We start from the raw sequence: 21267 nt of genomic DNA on the forward strand, positions 1-21267 counted from the left end.
TGAAGAGTTGGATTGTTACAGCATCTGACAGTATGGGCTGTGACACTAAAATACCAGCAGTTCTATCCATGGGGAACTGGGGCTGAGCATAACAAAAAAACCTGTGCTTGTGTTCTTAGCATTCTGGGTAACTTTGGGGCTAAGCATATGCAAGCTAAAGAGTGTTTACTGCTGATGAACGTCTATGAGAAGGACATGAGGAAGAGACAGAGTAGGTGAAAAATCCATAATTTTTTCTGCCTAGATTTTTTAAATCCTCTTGTCTTGATGAGACCCTAGAGTGCTTGTCATCCCAGTGAGTTTCTTCACAGGAATGAGTAACCTATCTGGGAACCTGATAAGTGACCAGGCTGGGGCAGAAAGGAATGGTGGCGTCCTGGTTGTATAGTCCATAAAAGCAATTATTCTGCCTTAATGCATCTATCGGAGCATATTCTTTGGATTTTCTTCTGACGGGGACAGCAATTCGCTGTCTGGGATGCAGCACAGATGGAACCGAAATGGCTCCATCTCGTGGGTTTAACTGATACCGCAGCTAAGCTGTTCTTTAGCATCACATTAAATGGGTATTTTTATTTTTCCCAGTAGATTTTGGAAGTTGTGAGTATGTAGCATTTTTTTTCCCCTGCTTGTTTTGGGTTTTGTTTCTGGCCTTTTTTTTTTTTTTTTTTTTTTTTTGTTAGTACTACTATTGACTAATAGGAGTAAATGAAGTTGTATTGAGCATCTGTTGTGGTTTGACCCTGACTGGACACCAAGTGTACATGAAAGCCATGCTGTCACTCCCTTCCTTAACTGGACAGGGGAGAGAAAATATAAGAAAAAGCTCATGGGCCCAGATAAGGGCAGGGACAGATCCCTCACTAATTATTGTCATGGGCAAAACAGACTCAACTTAGGGAAAGTAACTGATTTATTACCAATCAGAGTCAGAGTAGGATAATGGAAAGTAAACCAATGGGGGAGCAGCTCCTCCCCCTCCTTCTACACTGACCTCAGTGTCTGTAGAGCTTTTCCTCTCACATATTTTCACAGGCTCTTCTCTGGCTACAATTACTTCTGGGCAATAATTTTTTCCTCCTTCAATATGTTATCCAAGAGACATTACTAACATCACTGATCAGCTTGGCATGGGCCAGCAGGTCTGTCTTGGAGCTGGCTGGGTTGGCTCTGCTGGACATGGGGGAAGCTTTTGGCAGCTTCTCAGAGAAGCCACTCCTGTAGACCCCCTGAGGTCAGAGGTGCCTTCTGGCACAGGTCTCACTCTGCATGGTATTTAATAACTCTTGGTAAATTTAGTGGAGCAGAAGCTATAGCTTTGTTTACTCAATGTACTTAAGTGGACATACTGATGCAGTCGCATCAATCCTTTCAATCCCCAGGGACCAGGAATAGTTCTTTCTACCCCTTTCCTGAGTGAAATGAAGTGGCACTGCATCTGTTCAGGCAGTTTGTCAATGTCAGTTTGCATGAGGATGTTCCTTCCCTCTACCAGCAAACTCAAGCATAGGCACGAGAACTAGCTTTGGCTCAGACAGAGTAAACAAAGCAAAAATGTGTGTTCCCAAACAGCCTGGGGCTACACAAGAGAGGCTCATACTGTGGTACCCTCTAAAAAAGGACATAAAAGGCATTTGGAGCAAACAGGGAGCTGGAATTTTTGTAACTTAAGCAGCACTTAACATCTAGAAATGTTCCACGTTGGCATGCATGAGGGCAGAAGTAGAAACCAAATTCTAGAGATCTGTTCCTTGACAAAAAGCCATCTTGAGCATGTCACTATAAATTCTGGTTTACCTCTTTTGACAGAATAGATTATTTTTCCACTTCTCCCCTTTCAGTGAAGAATACAGACCTCTTAAAAATCACGCAATTACCGACTCCAGTTGCTTATTTAAAAAAACCCACCATTCAACAACTGTGCATTTCAGCACTCATTGCTTTGCATTTGTGAATAGCTCCTGTTACCATTTGATATGTCAGAACGAGTCTGTCACTAGTATAGCAGTTCACTGAAATTCCTCTCTTTCGTTGTCAGGTTGGTAATCCTGGAGACCCTGGTTCCCGTGGGCCTGAGGGAAGTCGAGGACTGCCTGGCATGGAAGGGCCACGAGGCTCACCTGGACCACGAGGCTTGCAGGGTGAACAGGGTGCTCCAGGCCTGCCCGGCAGCGAAGGCCCAGCTGTAAGTACTGTTTTCATGTATCTTCTGAATATTTATTTGTCAGTCACACCACTCCTTGTTTTGCATGTACATGTGCCAAACTGAAGTGCCACAGTGGCCTGAAGTACGCTGTTCCTCTCATCAGATGTGTACACCAGAGCAATCTTAGGTTGTACACAGCTCCACCCTTGGCACCCCAGCTTTCAGTTCAGCTCTGCTTTCTCATGCTCACCCCACCCCTGTAGTGTGCATGAAACTATGTTTGATACAAAGGAGCATCACTCACAGACTTCACCTTGCTGGTCAAATAGACATCACCTGGGATAGTTGCAATTGCAGGAGCTGGAACACCTTATAGTGACTAATGGATTGTTTTTGGTTGGAATACAGTTAAATTTCTTCATAGTGGCTTGTATGTGGTAAGGTTTTGAATTTGTGCTAAAAATAATCTTTACAGCACACTGATGGGAATAGGAAAAAGGGTAGTGGCCTCAAAGTGAAAGAGCATACATTTAAATTAGGTATTAGGAAGTACTTCATTGCAAGAATGGTGAGGTACTAATAAGTCACCCAGAGAAGCTGTGGATGCTCCATTCCTATAAGGTTTCAAGACCAGGTTGAATGGGGCCCAGAGAAGGGGGGTTGGAACCTAGATGGTTTTGAAGGTCCCTTTCTGTGATGTTTCAGTTACCCATGAGCAGTGTTTACGTAGCATCAAAGCCTCTTCTGCTCCATACACTGCCCCAACAGTGAGTAGGTTGGAGGTTCACAAAAAACTGGGAGGGTACACAGCTGGCAGAGCTGACCCTAAGAGACCAAAGTGATATCCCAGACCACATGGCATCACGCTCAGCAATTTAACCAGGGGAAAGCTTGTGGCAGCGGTGAGCAACTGCTTTCATTTGGATCACTTACCTCTTTTGTATTTTACTTTCTTCTTTCTGTTCTTCTTCTTCCAACTCCCCCCTTTACTTCTTACTTTCCATTTGTTAAACTCTATTTTCATTCCTCCATGCCATTGGTGCAGGCTGAGGGTATGAAAAGCTGTGTGGTGTTTTGCTGGCTGGGGTTAAACTGTGACAACCAACTGGCCAGCACTTTCTGCATCAGGCACATTTGTAAAATGTGTGACATCAACTGTTTTATTAAAACTCTTTTTTTTAATCCCAGGGAAAAGAACCAAGTGATCAGCACATTAAGCAGGTTTGCATGAGAGTCATGCAAGGTAAATATGCTAAAAAGTATTCGATGTTTCTTTGCATTTAAATTGGAATAATCTATTTCTGTGGAGGCAACCAAGATTTTCCCCACTCTTACGCAGAACAAATTGCATGGCCTCAGCACAGGACTTGGCAGAAAGTATTTCCACATGTGAATGTGGACACAGTATGAGGAAGTCCGGTATTTATAAATACCTTGTAGCCTTACCTGCTACATACATAAAAGTCCAAGCTTCCCTTGTACTCACTGTTAAATTGTTGCAAACAAACCCTGCAAAATAGGTAAAGAGAAGAGGCATGCAGAGAGAGGCTTTCTGGAGATAACATTAAAATTAAAGCAATAGAGAGATACTCAAAACCCTAAATATGTTTGCTGAGTTCTTGACATACACCGAAATCTGAAGCTTTTCTAATATGTTTGGGTACATGGAATTTACTGAGTTGTGTTTTCAGGGCAGCATACATTTCTCAAAAGAAACTTTACATGCTATTGAAGATGCCTTTTGGGATATTATACCTCTGTAATGTTAAGGATTTACAGAGTGAAATTGCTGCTCATGATTTAAAAATTTTCAGTAATTGTCACTGTTTTTGATATTGCTCACAGGGTATTTTTTTTTATTCTATAAACAGGATAAAAAGGTCTTTTAAAGTGGTCTCTTGAAAGACAGTAATATTGAGGAGGCTTATAGTGAAATCAGATTAGGTGCTTGAATTTATTCATAACCATCAGAATTAACAGTGAAGACATTGGTATGGGGAAAATCTAGACTGTCTTCATTGCGCCCCTTTTGAAAGCTCCTGCAATTGTCCATACTGCCATATTCAAAAGAGAGAATAACATAGCAACAGAAAGCAATACAAGTGGGTCCGTGGAACCTTGTAATCTTAAAGAGAACTCCAAGTGAAGTTCAGCTCCTCAGGCTTTGCCTGCAGAGAGCTATTCCTTGTAGATCTGCAGGCTATAATTCCTATTTTAATTTAGATCCTAACCCCCCCCCCGCCCGCACCCCATCCCACATCATCTTAATATTTCTCTATTTGTGGACACAAAATAACTAGTCTTTCCAAGTCCTGCAGACTTTAAAGCAAATGTCATATGGAGTTGTGTGTGGCTGTATCCAGAGAAAGTTATTTCTAAAGCATGTTTGGAAGATGGATTGAAGTCTAGAACAGAAGCATTAAGGAAAGAGAGGATTGCTTTTATGCTGATGGAGCAGTGGCCTGCAAGAAGGAGGAGCAAAGGGAAATAGCCAGCATAGACTGTCCTGAGGAATGGCAAGCTGATCCTGTGCCTGATTACCACCAAAGGTTCTGCTGATTTACCTTAAGAAAAAATCAACATGAAATGTTCAATTATTTATCAAACGTGAGCTCATACACACACATTTGAGGGTTTCTTTCCTTTGAAAAAGAAGGCCTGCACTTACCAGGCAACATACATAACTGACCTCATACTTTTCCCTTCTTGCAAAAATGGATCTTGACAGGATTAACATGTAGAAATGAAGAGAGCTATTTGCTCATGAAATTGCTGCCTCTTAAAAGAGTAAGTTTCTTACAAATGGTTGAAATTTAAATGACCTAGAAAATTATAAGGACATTTCTAAATGAACTATATACATTCAAGTCATTTCACCCTATAAATATTAAATATATTTTGCAGAAAAAATGCATTTTTTTCTGCACCATGTGCCTATGCAGTTTGCCACTGGTAGTGCTAAGATAATACCTTGTATGTAATAAACTTTGTAAATAGCGATGTACAAAAGGAAGGTGCTGTAGTGTAATCTGTCAGTTCCTGTAGCAGAGAATGTACATTCTTCTTAAGTGATCATGGAAATCTCTTTGTTCCTGTTCACTTACTCCTTAACTCTGTCCTCCTGCTCATTGCAGAACAACTAGCTCAGCTGGCAGCCAGCCTTAGAAGGCCAGAATTTGGTGCTCCAGGTCTTCCTGGCCGACCAGGGCCACCAGGAGCGCCAGGACCTGCTGGTGAAAATGGTTTCCCAGGACAGCTTGGCCCCCGTGGCCTTCCTGGCCTTAAAGGTCCCCCTGGTGAGATTGGTCGTAAGGGTCCAAAAGGTAAGAAATTATCCAACTGGTTTTCACTTGGTGAATGCTTCAGGTTTTTTTTGTTTGGTCTTTTTTTCTTTGTTTGGTGTTTTTTGTTTTCTTTGTTTTTTGTTTTGTTGTTGTTTTTTCCCCCCTTCCTTGGTTTACAATTTGTGGATGTGTACATTGTACACATGTGAAGTCCAAAAAGATCCTGAGTTAGGAATGTAAGTTACTGTTTGCTGTAACTGTTGTGTCAGTAACCACAGTGATTAAAGGGCACATTGGCTTGGCTTTGGCAAGACTGGTTTAGAAATCTGGTTTTTAACACATGAGATGTACAAAACCTCTAAAGTTCATGAGAGTGAGAATCAATGTCAGGACTCTGACTGAACTGCTTACTTCTAGTTCAGGGCAGATGCCTGTCCTTTCTTACAATGTAGAAGTCATTTGATGACAAAACCCTCATGTGATTCCAGCAGTGATTCTCTTTCCTCCACTCAGCCTGGTTGTTGATCTCACTTCTGCAGGCCTCATGGTCCCAAGTGCTGATGTAATCAGTCAGATTCATTCACTAAAATCTAATCTACTTTTCTAAATTGACCCAGTTTATCACATTACAAGGAACTGATAATAATCTGCCTTTTATTTGGGTATAATATTTGAGCCTTTTAACATCATTACACCAGGTGCCAGAGTCTATTGATTCTTTGGAAAGGACAAATCCGTAATAAAATTGACTTATATTTTACACAAACCCTTTGATCTAAGTTAATCTCTTCTGTTCATGACTGAGGCGTTCTATTCTCCACCAGAGGATTACAGGATAGAATTTTCTGCAAAGTCTTATGACTACCATGTATGTATTAGTTTCTGTTCAGCAGTGATTTTGATTTGTTTTCTCAAAAGAAGGTCTTAAAAACTGTCTTTCTGCACAAAGCTGGTCTGTTGCTGGAGTAAAATGTTTGCTTTTGATTCAAGGTTTATTTAAAAGTAAAATACAGAAAAATTTTGAGAGAAGAATAGAATACAGATAAAGCAAAACTTAACAGCAAAATTGCTGGAGCTTTTTTTACTGTTTTAATTCAATGTATTGTCATCAGCAGAAGAAACAAAAAACAGAGATACAAAGGTGATGTACAGTGTATGCAGTATTTGATTCAACACACAACAGGCTATGCTATGTTAATATTAAAAAAAGAATATACAGAGCTTTAAAAACCCCAAAAAACAAGCAAGATAATTAGTTTGGTACCATAACTGTCATCAAATTCCTTGTAGAATTCCTTGTAGAACATCAGATCAAGTTACCTTGTAGTAAACCTTGAAATACCATTACAGATATAAGGGAGGTGGTGAATGCTCACCCACAGAAGTCACAGGGGTCAACTGATTTTTACCATCCATTTGGAGAGCTGTCTGAGATTTGGAGTGAGGGCAGAAGGGTACTTGGACATGTGATAAATGGGAAGAGGAAGAAGATGTTGGGAATGGATTTAAAAAAGGTCACAATAAATAGGAGAAACACAGCAAAGTGTAACTATGTAGCACAGCAGGAGACACAAAGGTACAATGATTTTACCAGCAGCAACAATGGCAGAATCAAAAAGAGGTGTCTCCAGGAAGGAGATTTAGTGACGTTAATGAGCAATCTGGGGTAGTGAAGGAGTATTTCTGTTCAGAAACAGAAATAAAAAGTTGGAGATGTTTGGGATAACCAGGAGTAAGCAAAATTCCACAGTGTTGGGTAGCTGGAAAAAGCAGTACATATGGGTAACCTGAACCAGTGCTTCGAGTAGTTGTATTTATAAAGACAGGTTGGATCTCTGTGATGACTAGGTAGTCTGAAGCATGGAGATAAGATTCCCCCTCTAGTGCCCTGTGTGCATCTTTTAATAAAACCTGGACTCTTGTGCTGATTCCTACGTTCCTTTGCAGAGCTTCCTTATTGTCTACTGTGCCATTTCAAGGCAAGCCAGAAACCTAGCAGTCTAATCTAACTTTCCTCACCACAGTACAAGACAGTATAGAAGCAAAAAATAAAGCCCACTTAAATGTTATTAGGCATAAACTTGCCTAATTTGACTTGCAGGAAAAAAAAAGGCAAAAAACCCCAAAACCAACATAAGGTATTCACAGTTGGGAATATTTATAGTGTTATAGAATAGGTAACACTGAACAGAATTTGAGCTTTACAACACAAGCAACAAAATCGCTTCCTCTTACCAAGATGATTCCGGTTTGGAGCAAGATACAGGCTTGAAGAAAAGCTGGGTGTCCACCAAAGGAAAGTTCCCATGATACTATTACATGTTAAAAAATTTATTTCATGAAGGTAAAACAGTGTCTTATGTGGATATCAACAGAATACTGTCACTTGTGCAGCCACCTTCTCTTTTCTCCTCTGCACTGCGTGTCTTGAGGACCAACACTTGGGAATTTTTACTTCTTAGCTGAGCTTTCATGGTTCTGCAGAAGCCACTAACCTCAGTCTGGATTCCAAAGAGCTTGAAGTCCTGGGACTTTGATTTGTTCCTATTATATAGACTGTGACATATTTAATGTGGTATTTACTAGGTGGTTTCTTTCCCCCTCCAACCTGTCTGCTTCTGAGTATGACTCAAATGGGTGAAAAAACCCAATCAAATCCTAAACATTTTACATGGATGTGTCAGGACGTCATTGAAAGATGCTAAGAATACACACAGCCAGCTGAATTCTCTGCTTATTAACTGTTCACTTCTGAAAGGGAATTTACTGAAAATGATACTCCAGTCAGACTATAACTAATGTTTCATGAACTTGCTTTAGGTGAACCAGGAGAAAGAGGAGACAGAGGATTTCCAGGCAGAGGCCTGAAAGGTTATCCTGGACCAAGAGGTCTTCCAGGTAAATATAAGAGGGTGAGGATAAAGAAGAGATGTAGTAAAAATATACTCAGAACTGATACTTCAAGCAACTGTGAAAAGGTAAAAGGAGTCCATTAAGCAATAAACTTCCAAATTACAGTGCTTCATAATTTTGACTTAATAGGTGGTGATTCAGTCAGAAATAATAATTAAAAACTCTTTTTAGTAAAAAGCAGAAAGCTACCACCTCATTTATCTTGGTGTAGAAATACTAAGAAAAATGTAAAGAAAGCATTAAAAAAGGAGGCAATTAAAATACATGAATAAAATTTGCCTCTTTTGATACAAATTTTATTTTTATATACATTATATACACATATGATTATATATAAAAATAAACAAAAAAAGGCCTCAGCCTCAAGATTATCTCACTGGCAGGCACAGCAGTCTTCAAAATCTTCACTCATAATTTATGATATTGTTTTATTTCTGTGGTAATTAATTTTAGTGCTGTATAACAGGGCTCTTGGAGAGATTCCTGCTGATGGATGAAGCATGGCTGGCCTCTAGTGGCCAGGGAGTGAACATAAAGATGTTATTTCCATCAGTATTTCTACAGCACATTTCTGTGTTTATATATGTGAGAGAAACCACCCAATTTTGTTCTATTTGTGAAAAAGGAAAAAAAAAGTGTAGTATTTACTGATCCCAAAGATGTCTGTGTAACTCAGAGCTGTTTTCTGTAGAAATCTGTCACTGGAAGAAGCTTCCTGAAATCACTGTATTTCTCTTTGTTGATTTAGAAGGAAAAAGCTACTTTAGTGCTCAGCAGATCCAATCTATACGTCTATTTCCCCAACCATTTGAAAGGAGAATAAAAATGAATTATTGATACATCTTTTTCCAGAGAGCTAATGAAACTCTGTGGTAGCAAGTAGCATCTGCCCTGCCCTAGGTATTGGCAGCAGGGTTGGCTGAGTGCCCTGCAGAGCTTTGTACAGCAGCAGACCTGCACCAGTACAGCTGGAGACCACTGGCACTGAAATGTCATTGCTGTAGCTGTGTCACTGCAGATTGGGTGTCTGGTAGAGGAAAACTGTCCCTGTAAGTTAGCACTGCTCTTGGGAATCCCCTGAGAGCAGAGAAAAGCCACCTTCATACAGCTTTTAAGGACAGGATGTTCAGTATAGCTAATTATGCTAAGCAAATCACGTGCTGCCCATGTTAAGGCCTGCATCCTCTTTTCCAGGTGAACCAGGCAAAGCCAGCTACGGCAGGGAAGGCCGTGATGGTGACCGAGGTCCCCCTGGGGTGGCCGGGCAGCCTGGGGTTCCTGGTCCCCCCGGCCCTCCTGGCCCTCCCGGGTACTGCGAGCCAGCGTCCTGCAGGATGCAGGCAGGACAGAGAGTGGGAAAGAACATGAAAGGGCCCTGAGTGGGCAGTGCAAGTGCCACACGGTGTCAGCATCAACTTACATCCTGCACAGGCAGCTGAGGACAAAACAACGGATGAAGGAGAAATGCAGACTCAGACAAACCTTTTAACCAAGTTTTCAGTAAGGTGTTTTTAACACAGTGGTGGTTGTACATGCTTCCAAAAGGAGTACTTAGCAACACAAGCTGGAATAATGGTGCTTACAGAAATACACAGGTCATGCCTTCTGACTCTTTCTCCCTTTGGGGGGAATGAAAGGTACTTGTCTATTTTTATTTTTATTTTTATTTTTGATTTTGTTTAATAAAGAGTTTCTGTGATTTTTTTCTCCTCCCCTACTTAATTCCTATGTATGATGTACAGTGAAACATGTCTTCAACCATCAAATAAAAAATGATAGTTTATTTACTGCAGCTGTAGCTATTCTTTTACACTTATAAAATAAATTCTAGCACCTACCCTTCATGTACAGTCACTTCAGTGTATGTATGTCTTGTACCCAATATGGTAAAGCTCCTTCAGCTCTTCAATTCAATCACAGAAACCCAAGTGGAAGGTTGTTCTTATGAAAACTTGCCACCCCTGGCACCTTTTAACTGCCCATCTCTGTAAAGGTACAATCACTGGGTTCTCATGAATAATCCATGTGGAATAACCTCTTTATTTTTGACTCCAATTTATGTTGCATTTGTAATTTCATACAAAGCCCATTTCATCTTGCTTCCGTCTATGTGAAATTAAAATAAAAAACTAGTAGGAACTGTCAGGGGAGTTTGAAGTCGTAGAACTATGTCAGTTTCTTATAAAAGATTACAACCCCCCAAATAAATAAATAAATATATGGGTGTTTTACATGTGGGTACATTCACTACTGATAGTCAGAACAGCCAGAAGGCAGCCATTAGCTGGCCCAAGTTGCCTTTTCAGATCCTGAGTTTTTAGAGGAAAATGTGCAATGTCAATATTCTGCTCCTCTCTGCATCAATTAAACAATTTGTCGTTTGACTTTACCTCTCTGAAGTTTATCATCTCTCCAAGACAACAATGAAACCATCCTATTATATTTCCTTTCTTTTCATTATTAGCCATCCAAATTTTCCCAGATAAGCTTTAGCACACTTGTGTTAAGCATGGGTTTTTTGCTAGCCCTTAACTGTCTGGTCATGTTCTAAACAGTTGACTTGTTTGCCATGTGACAACACAGAGAAATAATACAATCCATGGAGCTCTGCATTTTGCATATAACATGTAAGAGAACACTGAAGGGAAAATACTGGTATAATGTACATTCCAAAAGGAATTACTGAAAAAAATAGTAGTTAAATCTCCCTCAAACCAAACTGATCTCCTACATTAAATGCTGCAAGAAGTCACCAAAATAGGCAAGTGCATAGAATTTAATTGTTGATGAACAAATCCAGAAGATTTCACACAAGGTGAGTGGCTGGGGAACACGTAAAGGTGTTTTCAAAAGTTTTTGAATTAGGTCAGTTTTTACTGACTTAGGGCAAAGTCCTCAAAGTACTCCTTATGTGGTGGAACAAATAAAAGACTAGTGAAAAAAACTGTAGTTTCACCAGCAAACTTTTATTTTGACTATAAAGTGTGTAAAACTGTTGAAAAGAAAAAATCCCACCTGATAACAGAACAAAAACATTGTTTTCTGTATGTAATGCATAAACATACGAATCAAAATAAGCACCTCCCCCCTCCATTTAAATACAATTGTGAAGTGCTTTAGAAAATATAGTCTGAAAAATGCACTAAATTTCACAATGGAAGGAAACTCATGTAGGAGCAAAAATATTCATGTACAAAACCCAAATAAGAATTATTACAATCAAACAAATTCAACACTGAGAGTCAATTCAATGCAGAATCTTTATAAGTGGACATCTTAAGATTGTGACAGATTTTCTGCCTTCAAGCTGACTCACAGTTTTAACTTAAATATAGAACTGAAGAAAAAACCCTCAGGCCCATTTTAAGTCTTTATGGGATGTGTAGGTTAATCTGATTCTCAATTCCAAATCTTAACACAAGAATGGAAAAGAGGTACTTGACAGATGGTAGTCTGTACACTATAACATACTAGAGACTGGATTTTTAGTAACAGCACATTCAAGTAAAATAAGATTTGGAAAATAAAGACAGGATTAAGAAATTAAAACAAAGAGGAATTGACTATGGTGATACAGATAAAAGCTAGCTTTTAAAATAAATTTAGAAGACACAGTGCAAAGAGACTGAGAGGTTTCACAAGCCACTGTCAGTGTGCCACCAATTCTAACCAGATGCTCCTGGAATCTCAGTGAAATTCTGAGTACATCTTGTTCTCATCTCCTCCAGAGTGAGCATCATAAAATTCTGTGAGACTATTGAACAAAAGACTAGTGAAAATCCCTTTTACCCATCATTATTTATGTCACCGCTTCTGATTCTGGAGGTTTAATTGCACTGTGATAGATATATATTTTAGCTCTTTAGTTTCTTCAGTGTAGGCAGGAACCCAGAGAAAATAGTGATGATAACCAGTTCATAGACTTGTTTAGGTTGGACAACACCTTTAGGATTATTGGGTCTGTTAACCTGGCACTGCTAACAAATTTGGTGGCCTTCTGACAGGGTTACAGTGGTGGTGGATGAGGGAAGAGGGAATGACATAATCTATGTGGACAAAGGATTTGACAGTGTCTCCCTCTCTGGAGAGACATGGATTTGACAGATGGACCTGGGTGGTCACATTCAAAGAGTTTGGGTCACTGGCTCAATGTCCAAGTGGTGACCAGTTCCCCAGGGGTCCATATTGGGAATGGTTCTGTTTATTGTCTTGTTGGTGCCATGGTCAGTGGGATTGAGAGCATCTTCAGCAAGTTTGCCAACAATACCAAGCTGTGCAGTGCAGTCAACACGCTGGAGAGAAAGGATGCCCCAGAGGAACATGGACAGGCTTGAGAAGTGAGTCCATGGGGTCCTCATGAGGTTCAACAAGGCCAAGGACAAGATCTTGCACATGGGTTGAGGCAATCCTCAGCATCCATCAATCTAGCCTGTCCAAATTCCTCAGTTTAGGGAGCCTTGCTATCCTCCAGCAGATCAACCCTCTCGCCCAGCTTGGTGTTGTCAGCAACTGACTGAGGCTGCCCTTGATCCCCTCATCAGATCACTAGTAAAGATACTGAACAGGACAAACCCCACTTCTGAGCCTTGTAGAACCACACTAGTGACCAGAGGCCAGCTGGGTTTAACACCACTCTCCACCGCTCTATTAGTAAATATTTGTAACAGTGCCACTTAATACTGCACTAAGAGATGTATGTGTTATACATCTGTAGTTTATATACACACAGAATTAATATATGAGTTTATATGTAAGTTGTCTGCCACAGCCATCACTGGGTTCAAGCAACTTAATATGAATTGCTACCAAAAAAATCTTGTGAATGTTTCACAAAGGCCAAAGTTTCTTTAGATGAGCTCCTAAATATGTGTGAAGCCAAGACTAGGGAGGATTGCACTATGTTTTGTGTCCTTGAATACCCTAGTCATGATCTGAGTTTACCCAGGGCCAAGCAGAGATCTACAACAAAATTCCTTCAAAAAGGAAAAGTGTCAACAGATGGTATTTTGAAAGTTATTTGAACGACAGAGGGAACAAGAAACCAAGTCTCCCAAGAAACTCTTAGTTTCAGAGACAACAGTCTCAGTTTGTCCTGGCAGAACAGAGCATTTGTGTTCCACATACAAATACTGCATTTTGGCAAATATTTTAAAATTGCTTAGATAATTGATGAAATGTGTTTGCCTGATCTGCTCATCACTGTATTATTACTTGGCCGTGTGGCCTCTGCTTCCTTTTTACTCAAAAAATGCAGCTGCTGCATCTCCTTTGGTCATGGGTCACAGGTAGAGAAAAAATGTCTATATTTTCTAGGGCATGTTACCACTATATGATTTACTACAGCTTCAGTTTTATTCCCCTCCCTTCACTTTTTTCTTATTCCTGTTGTTTTGCTTGCTGCCTGTGCATTCAGAAGGGCAAATAAACCTGGCAGCTTCAGACAATGAACAAAACAAACCTGCTGAAGTCACTGTGAAATTGAAAGAAAGAGAATGAAGTTAGTGGTCAAATTATTGGCTAGCCTTCTTTTAAATGCCACTGGCATTTTTCCTCCTGGGAGAGTTAGGCAGCAAGAGAACAATGAAAATGCCTAAAGTTCCCTAAAGTTAAATGGTTCAGTGAATCAAATGCTTGAATAAAAGTGATTACGTCCGACTCAGGCAGGAAATTTATTTGCATTCAGAGAATGTATGAACTTTCATACATTATATACATATAAAGACCAAGGTTTTTCACTACTTTTTTTTTTTTTTCCTCCAGATTGTAGAGCCCTAAGTTTCACCAGTCTTAGAAAGCACAAGCCTGACTCAAGTGTGGTCAAAACCCGACCCACCCAGATTCAGCCAATCCACCCTGACCATTCCCCAGAGCTCACTGCAGCGGCTTTGTGCCTCTCCTTTCTCCTGTTTGCAGTTGCATCCTCTCTCTGGTGATCTGACAAAAAAGGAAAGGCTGACATTTTTGACAGAGCTACAAAGTATGTGAAACACTTCCATTTCCATCCAGAATTCTGTTTCAGATATACATGGCCACATAATAATGGAAAAAGCTATTTTCCATCCACCTAATAAATTTACATTGAACTGAACCTTAAACGCTGCACACCAAAAATATAAGGAAGGAAGCAACCAGTTGGCATGTTCTGTGATTCGTTCAGTGACAGCTGCATATAATTCAGAAATGAAAGAATACAAACAAGGTATGTCATTGAGAATCCTTCAAACATTCTGACTGGAGACAGAATATATTTACATTAAAACTGCAGTAAGTAATTAAATGCACTCATGTTTATAGAATAGCAGACTCAGAAAGAAAACTGCTAAAAGACATGTAGACTCCAATCTTTTTAGCTACAAACTTATTTTGGTCTAGAATCTGTCATGTTAGCAATTAATATTTGAAAATCACGTTTCCTTAAGGTATCCTGAAGCTTGAATTTTCCACTTAAATACCAACCATGACAAGGTCAGGGGGTTAAACTTGTTCTCCATGGCCCCTCCACACACCTATGTGCATGGAGGTGATTTAAACATTCGTCCAGTAAAACTGACCAGTAGTGAACATAGCAGATTTCAAGAAAAATTTGCATTACTTGATACATCCAGAAACGATGAAAAGCTCAGTAAAAACACACCCCAAACCAACGTTTTGATTTCTGAGTTACTTTTCCTGTTCTAACATCTTGCATTGGTAAAATGCAAGATTAGGCACTGGTTTTACGTAGCCTATTTGGAGAAGTAAGTTTATAACATGCTAATTTAGCCAGTGGGGTTTTTACAGGACTTTCATATAAACATTTCAGGAAAAGAAGAAAAAAAATGAGTGTACACAGACATGAAAAATAACATTTCACCCTTGTGAAAAAGAAGAAGATCCAAAATATTTTGTGTGATTATCCATTAATTAAAAAACCCACTTATTTAACAAAGCTGTGCATATCTAACATCTGTCATAACCCACAACCATCAAACATAAGGGAAGGATGGATAATCAATCCTGCTTCTGTATCACAGTGCTCTTTTAGCATTGAAACCAAATCCAGTTTAAGACAAGAATATTGGTTCTCAAAAGATTTCCAGGCTGCACTGCTGCCCAATTGTGCACAGGATGCTGTTGTAGTTTTTGCTAACCATAGGTGAGTCCTTCCTCCCCTGGAGACAAACATCATTGCAGGGAACATAAATGATGCCTGAAAGTGAGATGTCCCACCACTACATGTTCTTTTGTAACATACACAAAACACAGTATAATAATAAACACAAATAAAGTCTTAGCAATATTATCTGACATTAATTATGCAAGAAAGGCAGCATTTCTGCAAATATTGCCATGCCAAACTAAAGAAGTTTAAAAAAAGAACATAGAAAAAAGTCAGTCTCAAGAACAAAATCAGAAATACTGACTGCTGTGCTGAGAATATGCATGGCTGGGTCAGCTCCTGGGCTGCTGGGCAAGTTATGCCTGGGCATATGCAGTAACCTTTGTACTGAAAGGATGTTTTTCACTCCACCATGTGGACAGCAAGAGGTCTGTGGCAGCCTTGGGAAAGCTTCCCTCTTAGCAAGTTTCCATACTTTCTTTAGGTAAACTGAGTAGCTCTGTACATAGCCATTTAAAGAAAATCCCAACACATTCTTAATAGGTGATAAAGCAACTTGCCATAAAATATAATAGTCTGGCCCCCAGCTAGGATAAAGCTTAGAGAGCTTTTAAGAAAGGTTTAAAACATTTTGTCAAAGTAATTTCACTTCTGAGGATTGTTGCACATAAGCAAACCCAAAGCAGAATAAAAGACCTTATGTGACTGGAAAAAATAATCCCTCGTGTGTATTTCCCTGCAGTGCTTACTGCTGCATGAGCTGCTCAAAACAGACACAAAACTGATAAAGCAAATAGCAAAATAGATTAGCACCCCCTCTTCCCTCCCTGGCCTCCTGCCCAAAAACTAACACACCAGTCTGAAACTCCAAAGAAATTTCAGGGGCCAAACCTGAAAACCATGCAGAAGCATATTTCCAGCTACATTCCACTTTCAATTCTAAAAATGTGAAGTAGGAGCAAGCCAGTGTGAAATAAAGTTAAGCTGGGATTAACTCTGTTCTATCCCAGTGAAGAAAGTGGCATCTTAAAATAGGTATTGAGATAGCCCATATTAAAAAATACCCGTTTTCTCACATGAGAAAATTAAAGTGGGCTTCTAGCAAAATAAAAATAATGCAACAAGATAATTATCAAAGTTATCTGCAAATCAACTGAAAGAGTTCAAATACATTTTAGAAAGACCTTTATGCTTGAGTCTATAAAAAGAAAAAGGCATCTGTAGGAAACATAGATGAAAAAATAAAACTTCAAATATAAAAAATGTTCTGCTTTCCAATAAGTTCAAGTAAATTAACATACAGCAATTGCATCTGGCAGATAACAGATGCTGGGTTTCAGCAAGCTAAAAGCCCCAAAATATACAGATACCACTAAGGCGGCGCAAGGGTCTATGTACAGCCTTCCAGGACAGGGCTGCTTGGAACCTCTAAGTCACACAAATACTACCACAAGACAGCACCCTTTTCAATATCACCACAGAAAATGAAGTCCAAAATTAACTCATGAAGTAAAAAATGTTTAGATTATTACATATATTGGAATTACTAGAAAAGTAACAAAAAAAAAAAAGAGAAAAAAAAAAGAGAAAATGTTCATGCAAGATACCTGACCAGCAGTTCCTTTCAGAGAATGGAAACCTGTATGTGGGGCTGTTCCTCCTCTGGTGTCCATGTTTAGACACCGAGACCTATGTTGGTACAGGGCTTTACTCTCTGGCACAGCAGTCAGTGCCTCAGTGCTCGGTTTCAAGCTGCCTCACCATCCCCAGCACTCCCACAGCCTCGGTGCTCTGAGGACCAGATCTGGAAAGGTGACCAATTCCCCAGAGCAAACCAAAACATTCTGCACAGGCACAGCAGTTCTGGAATGTGAGCAGCATGTGTTGAGCTAAGCTCAGGCAGCACTGCTTGTCCCAAATGCACCTGCATCCCGCAGAGCCGAGGATGTGCTCGCCTGGAGAAGGGGCAGCCACTGCCTCCCGAGGGATGAGGGGCTGAGAAGAACAGGAGTTGTGAGGACTGAGGACTGTGTTTGCCTGTGGGCTTGGACCTGCCTCTCCCCATCCTCACAGGGAACAGCTAGCACCCTGACCCCTCACAGGGTCCCCAGCTGCAGGGTGTATTGCAGCTCCTCCAGGAGATGGTTTCATGGTATACCTCAGGTTTTCTTCTGCCCTCTCCTGTCCCAGGTGTTTACTCTCAGCCTTGCATCCCTGTGCTCCCTTTAGCATCCTTTTGTAGCAAGCACCTCCTCTCCTCCAAACACCTAACAATGAACACATCAGGGATGCGTGCTTTCCCTCTGAGAAAGCCTGGGTTAACTCTGTCACCTCTTGCTCTCATCTTGCAACTCTGCTCTGGGTGCAAGTGCTAGGAACTCTATTCAGAACAAATGCCAATGTGCTTCTTTTTCTAAAGACTCCCACCAGTCATTCCTTGACTCTTTTTAAGCAAAACCCTGAAGTCAGCCAGATTCATGTATCACAACAGCTTATCTGGAAGCCAGCACTTCCAATCTGGGAATGCTTTCTTGGCAGCTCAGTATTGCTCAAGCATGAAGTCATCAAAGCCACTTCCTTGTCTGATGTGGGAGAGTGGCTGACTTCCTATCAATGGGATAAGAGCCCTCAGTATGGCTGTGTACTACAGATGCATTTTGAGGTTGTAGGTCATAAATGTCTGTGTTCTCTCAACAGCACCCTCACTTGCTATTGCACTGTACGGAATTCCACAGGACTAACCTACGATCACCTGTTTCCTAATAATCAGAAGTTAAATTTTAGCCACCCCTACTCCCTCCTTTTCAGAATCAACCTCTGTGTGATTGATTTTCTCCAGCTTTTCTTTTGCTCAATCCTTTGAGCTCTACAGGATTTACACATTGTTCTGTTTTGTTCATCATTGACATTGTCTGCTCCTATACCATTTACTGAATGCCTGAAAAATGGATGCTATTGTGCTGTAAGTAGTACACCTTTCAAGGAGGGTTTTGTAATTTTTTTCCGAATTTCTCTTAAACTCAAGAAATTTTCTGCCACCAGTTATTAGGATCTGTGAGTTTTGCACTCTACATATTCTTCTCAAGCTTATATCAGCAGTGGCTATTGCAAGAGGAAGAGGGAAACAGTGCCACCACCAAGATTAGGGTTTTGTGAAGTTCCATTCTTGAGCTATGTACTCACCACCCTCTGCTCTAAAGCAAGGGTCACCTTTGCTGTAGGCAGACTTAATGGCAGAGTAGCTTGATTTCAGCCCTTAGTAGCCTTACTCAGTCCACATAATGGTTAGAAGATGTGCCAGTTCTCAGTCCGGAACACCACCAGCAGCCTTTTGCATTTAATATCTGGGGTATACATAACCAAAACTAAAGGAAAACACAAGCCCCTAGCTGGGACAAAATCCAGTCAGGAGAGACACAGTGATTTTCCAGTCAGTCTGAAGCTCATCGTTGGATGGGATAAGGAGATCATAAACACATCTTTGTTTCCTTCTTTGCCATCTTGGATGTGACTGAAATTGCAGGCAGAATTCCTGGTGCATGGCAGACCCTTTTCAGAAGGTGTGCTGGAGCCTCCTTGAGGGACATGAATGTTTAGTCCAAGCAGAGTTCCCAGAGCTCCAGCTCAGGTCCCACATTCGCCATGAACAAATACGCTTTGTAACTTCAGAAATGTATTTTTTCCATTTCAAATTCACCACCAGCAAGAAGAATAAAGCCAGCTTACACATGGAGGCATACATAATGTCTTAAGTTGTAATAAAATAATTTTTGTTTGAAGAAAGAAGTTTATGAACATTATTTGGGCCTATTTTCTGTTCTAAGCAAAATAAATATGAGAAACAACACATGGAATGCACTCTTGACAATATATGACATCATGTCATCATTATGACACTGCAAATAACATAGAAAAAGGCTCAACTTTGTGCCTTACAAATCATCTATATACCATGCAGTGTCAAGAGAAAAAAAAATGCACCAAATATTTCAAAAATTAAATTAACTTATTGGGAAGAGTGGAAAGTGACTGTGAACCCAAGTGTCTGGGGAGAAGGGTTTTTATTTCCTGCTGGTCCGTGACCGAGTCTGTGACACGTGGTAATAGCAATCTGCTGGATTGCATCTCCCGTTGGCTCCAGGTGGCCCCTGTGGTCCTGGTGAGCCTGGTGTTCCTGGTGGGCCTGGCAGGCCAGGAGCTGGTGAAACAAAGGCAGAATTAGCAGAGTCCTCAGCAGAGCACATGCACTGCCCTGCATTTCATCACCAACATCAGCTGCACTCCAGCACATCCATGAGAAGGCAGGTGGGGGTGACCTCATGCTATGACCCAGCTCAGGAGGAAAAGCGGAAGTGTAAAATCAGTGTTAAAAACAGGAGAAAGGCCTGTTAGTTCATAAATAACAATAGCAGAAATAAATCTGGAGACTTGTACCTGCAGGGCCAGGTGATCCAGGGTTACCAGGCAGTCCAATTCCAGGCTCGCCTCTTTCCCCTTTCTGTCCTCTATAACCTACACAGAATAAAGATATGAAAATAAGAGCACCCTCTTATTTTAAGTAGTGATCTTCTTTACATCTTGTTGACAGGAAATTACCAAGACAAATATAACTGGGAAAGCACATGCTCACTTCTCTTTTTCAGAAACTGTTTGTTTTGTGGGTTTTTTTTTTCCGAGACAGCTCTTAAGTTTATAAATTCCTTCTGGAAAATATGAGCATTTCTAGCAGTAACTGTTGCATCCTCTGTCAAAGGACTCTTGCTTTGTTCACTTGCTGGACCTTTCCCCAGGATTTTAAGTTACCTTCCTGAAATTCCCCTAATAAAGAGCCAAATGCAGACTCTATCCTCTCTGTTCTGCATAAATCCTTACACTTGCACATTTTAGACTAGAGACTGGAAACTGGTAGTTTTATGCCTAGACATTCCACTGTATGCGAGAAAAGAACCACTCTGTGACCAGGGTTGCCCAGCTGCCCTTATGTGGAATGAGGCATCTTTGGAACTTGTGCAGATTTTGGGTTTGAAGCTTACTTTGACCCAAGTAGCTGCATATTATTTACAAGGTATGATTACTAATTATATTTTGAATACTTGAGTCCTTTTTCTTCACAGGCCATAGTTTTGTATTTATCTAAATAGCTTCTACCTTCTCAGCTGCTGCAATTCATGCCCAACCCTTTTCTTTTTCCTTGAACTGTTTTTAGAAAGTTTACTAGTTGCAAACACTTTGGCTCTTTTAGAACAGAGGCTACTGGTAAAACATTTTCCTTATTATTTCAAGTTAAGAACCCATATACAAATGCACCTTTTTTTGTTCAGATCATGTAAATTATGCAGGAGAGAGGATGGAGGCATTTTTAAAGGAACAAGCATGAAACCTGCCACAAACCCTTACTTCAAAAGGGCTTACAAGGAAACCCTCTTCTGTCCCCAGCCCCTCAGATGCTGGCGTGTAAGGTGACAAAAGTTGAAGATTAATTTTCTGATTTTTGGTCACATTTGGAATTAAATTTGTCCTGCTTCAGGAACCAGTATATTTCTAGTGTCACCTATGCCATACAATAAAGCATAGAGTTCTTCCTCTTGTGAAGAACTGTAACTTAGTTTGAATTAAAAGAGAAGACCACAGCCATGTGAATCCACCTGATGTCTCATGAAGATTAACTGGCACTGGCAAGGTGGATGGCAAAGGTTGTCTTGTCAGTGGGCTATGGTCTAAGGCAACACTACTGCCCTACAGGATATTCCAGAAGGAAATTACTTTGAGGGCTGTGGGTACCAATTCAGGGTTGTTACAACAGACACAATGCAGCAGGAATGGTA

General features: G+C 40.4%; 2 protein-coding genes across 9 annotated transcripts in view; one reads left to right on the plus strand and one right to left on the minus strand.

Moving 5' to 3' along the window:
* Positions 1-10135, plus strand: part of COL9A1 (collagen type IX alpha 1 chain) — a 64023-nt gene extending 53888 nt beyond the window's left edge. Inside the window, exons 34-38 of the mRNA XM_085056555.1 lie at positions 2039-2185; positions 3335-3389; positions 5281-5469; positions 8251-8328; positions 9538-10135. Coding sequence (XP_084912681.1) covers positions 2039-2185; positions 3335-3389; positions 5281-5469; positions 8251-8328; positions 9538-9722 — 654 coding nt within the window. The 3' untranslated portion in view covers positions 9723-10135. The remainder of the gene's footprint in view (positions 1-2038; positions 2186-3334; positions 3390-5280; positions 5470-8250; positions 8329-9537) is intronic.
* An 8963-nt stretch (positions 10136-19098) lies between these two features.
* COL19A1 (collagen type XIX alpha 1 chain) overlaps positions 19099-21267 on the minus strand; it is a 168176-nt gene continuing 166007 nt past the window's right edge. For all 8 annotated transcript variants that reach the window (XM_085056550.1, XM_085056551.1, XM_085056547.1 and 5 more), the window contains 2 exons: positions 19877-19954; positions 19099-19640 (listed from right to left, as the gene is read on the minus strand). In XM_085056550.1, coding sequence (XP_084912676.1) covers positions 19504-19640; positions 19877-19954 — 215 coding nt within the window. In that variant the 3' untranslated portion in view covers positions 19099-19503. The remainder of the gene's footprint in view (positions 19641-19876; positions 19955-21267) is intronic.

This window comes from Lichenostomus cassidix, chromosome 3 (assembly GCF_008360975.1).
Source record: "Lichenostomus cassidix isolate B80296 chromosome 3, HeHo_3.0, whole genome shotgun sequence".
Taxonomy (NCBI): Eukaryota; Metazoa; Chordata; class Aves; order Passeriformes; family Meliphagidae; genus Lichenostomus; species Lichenostomus cassidix.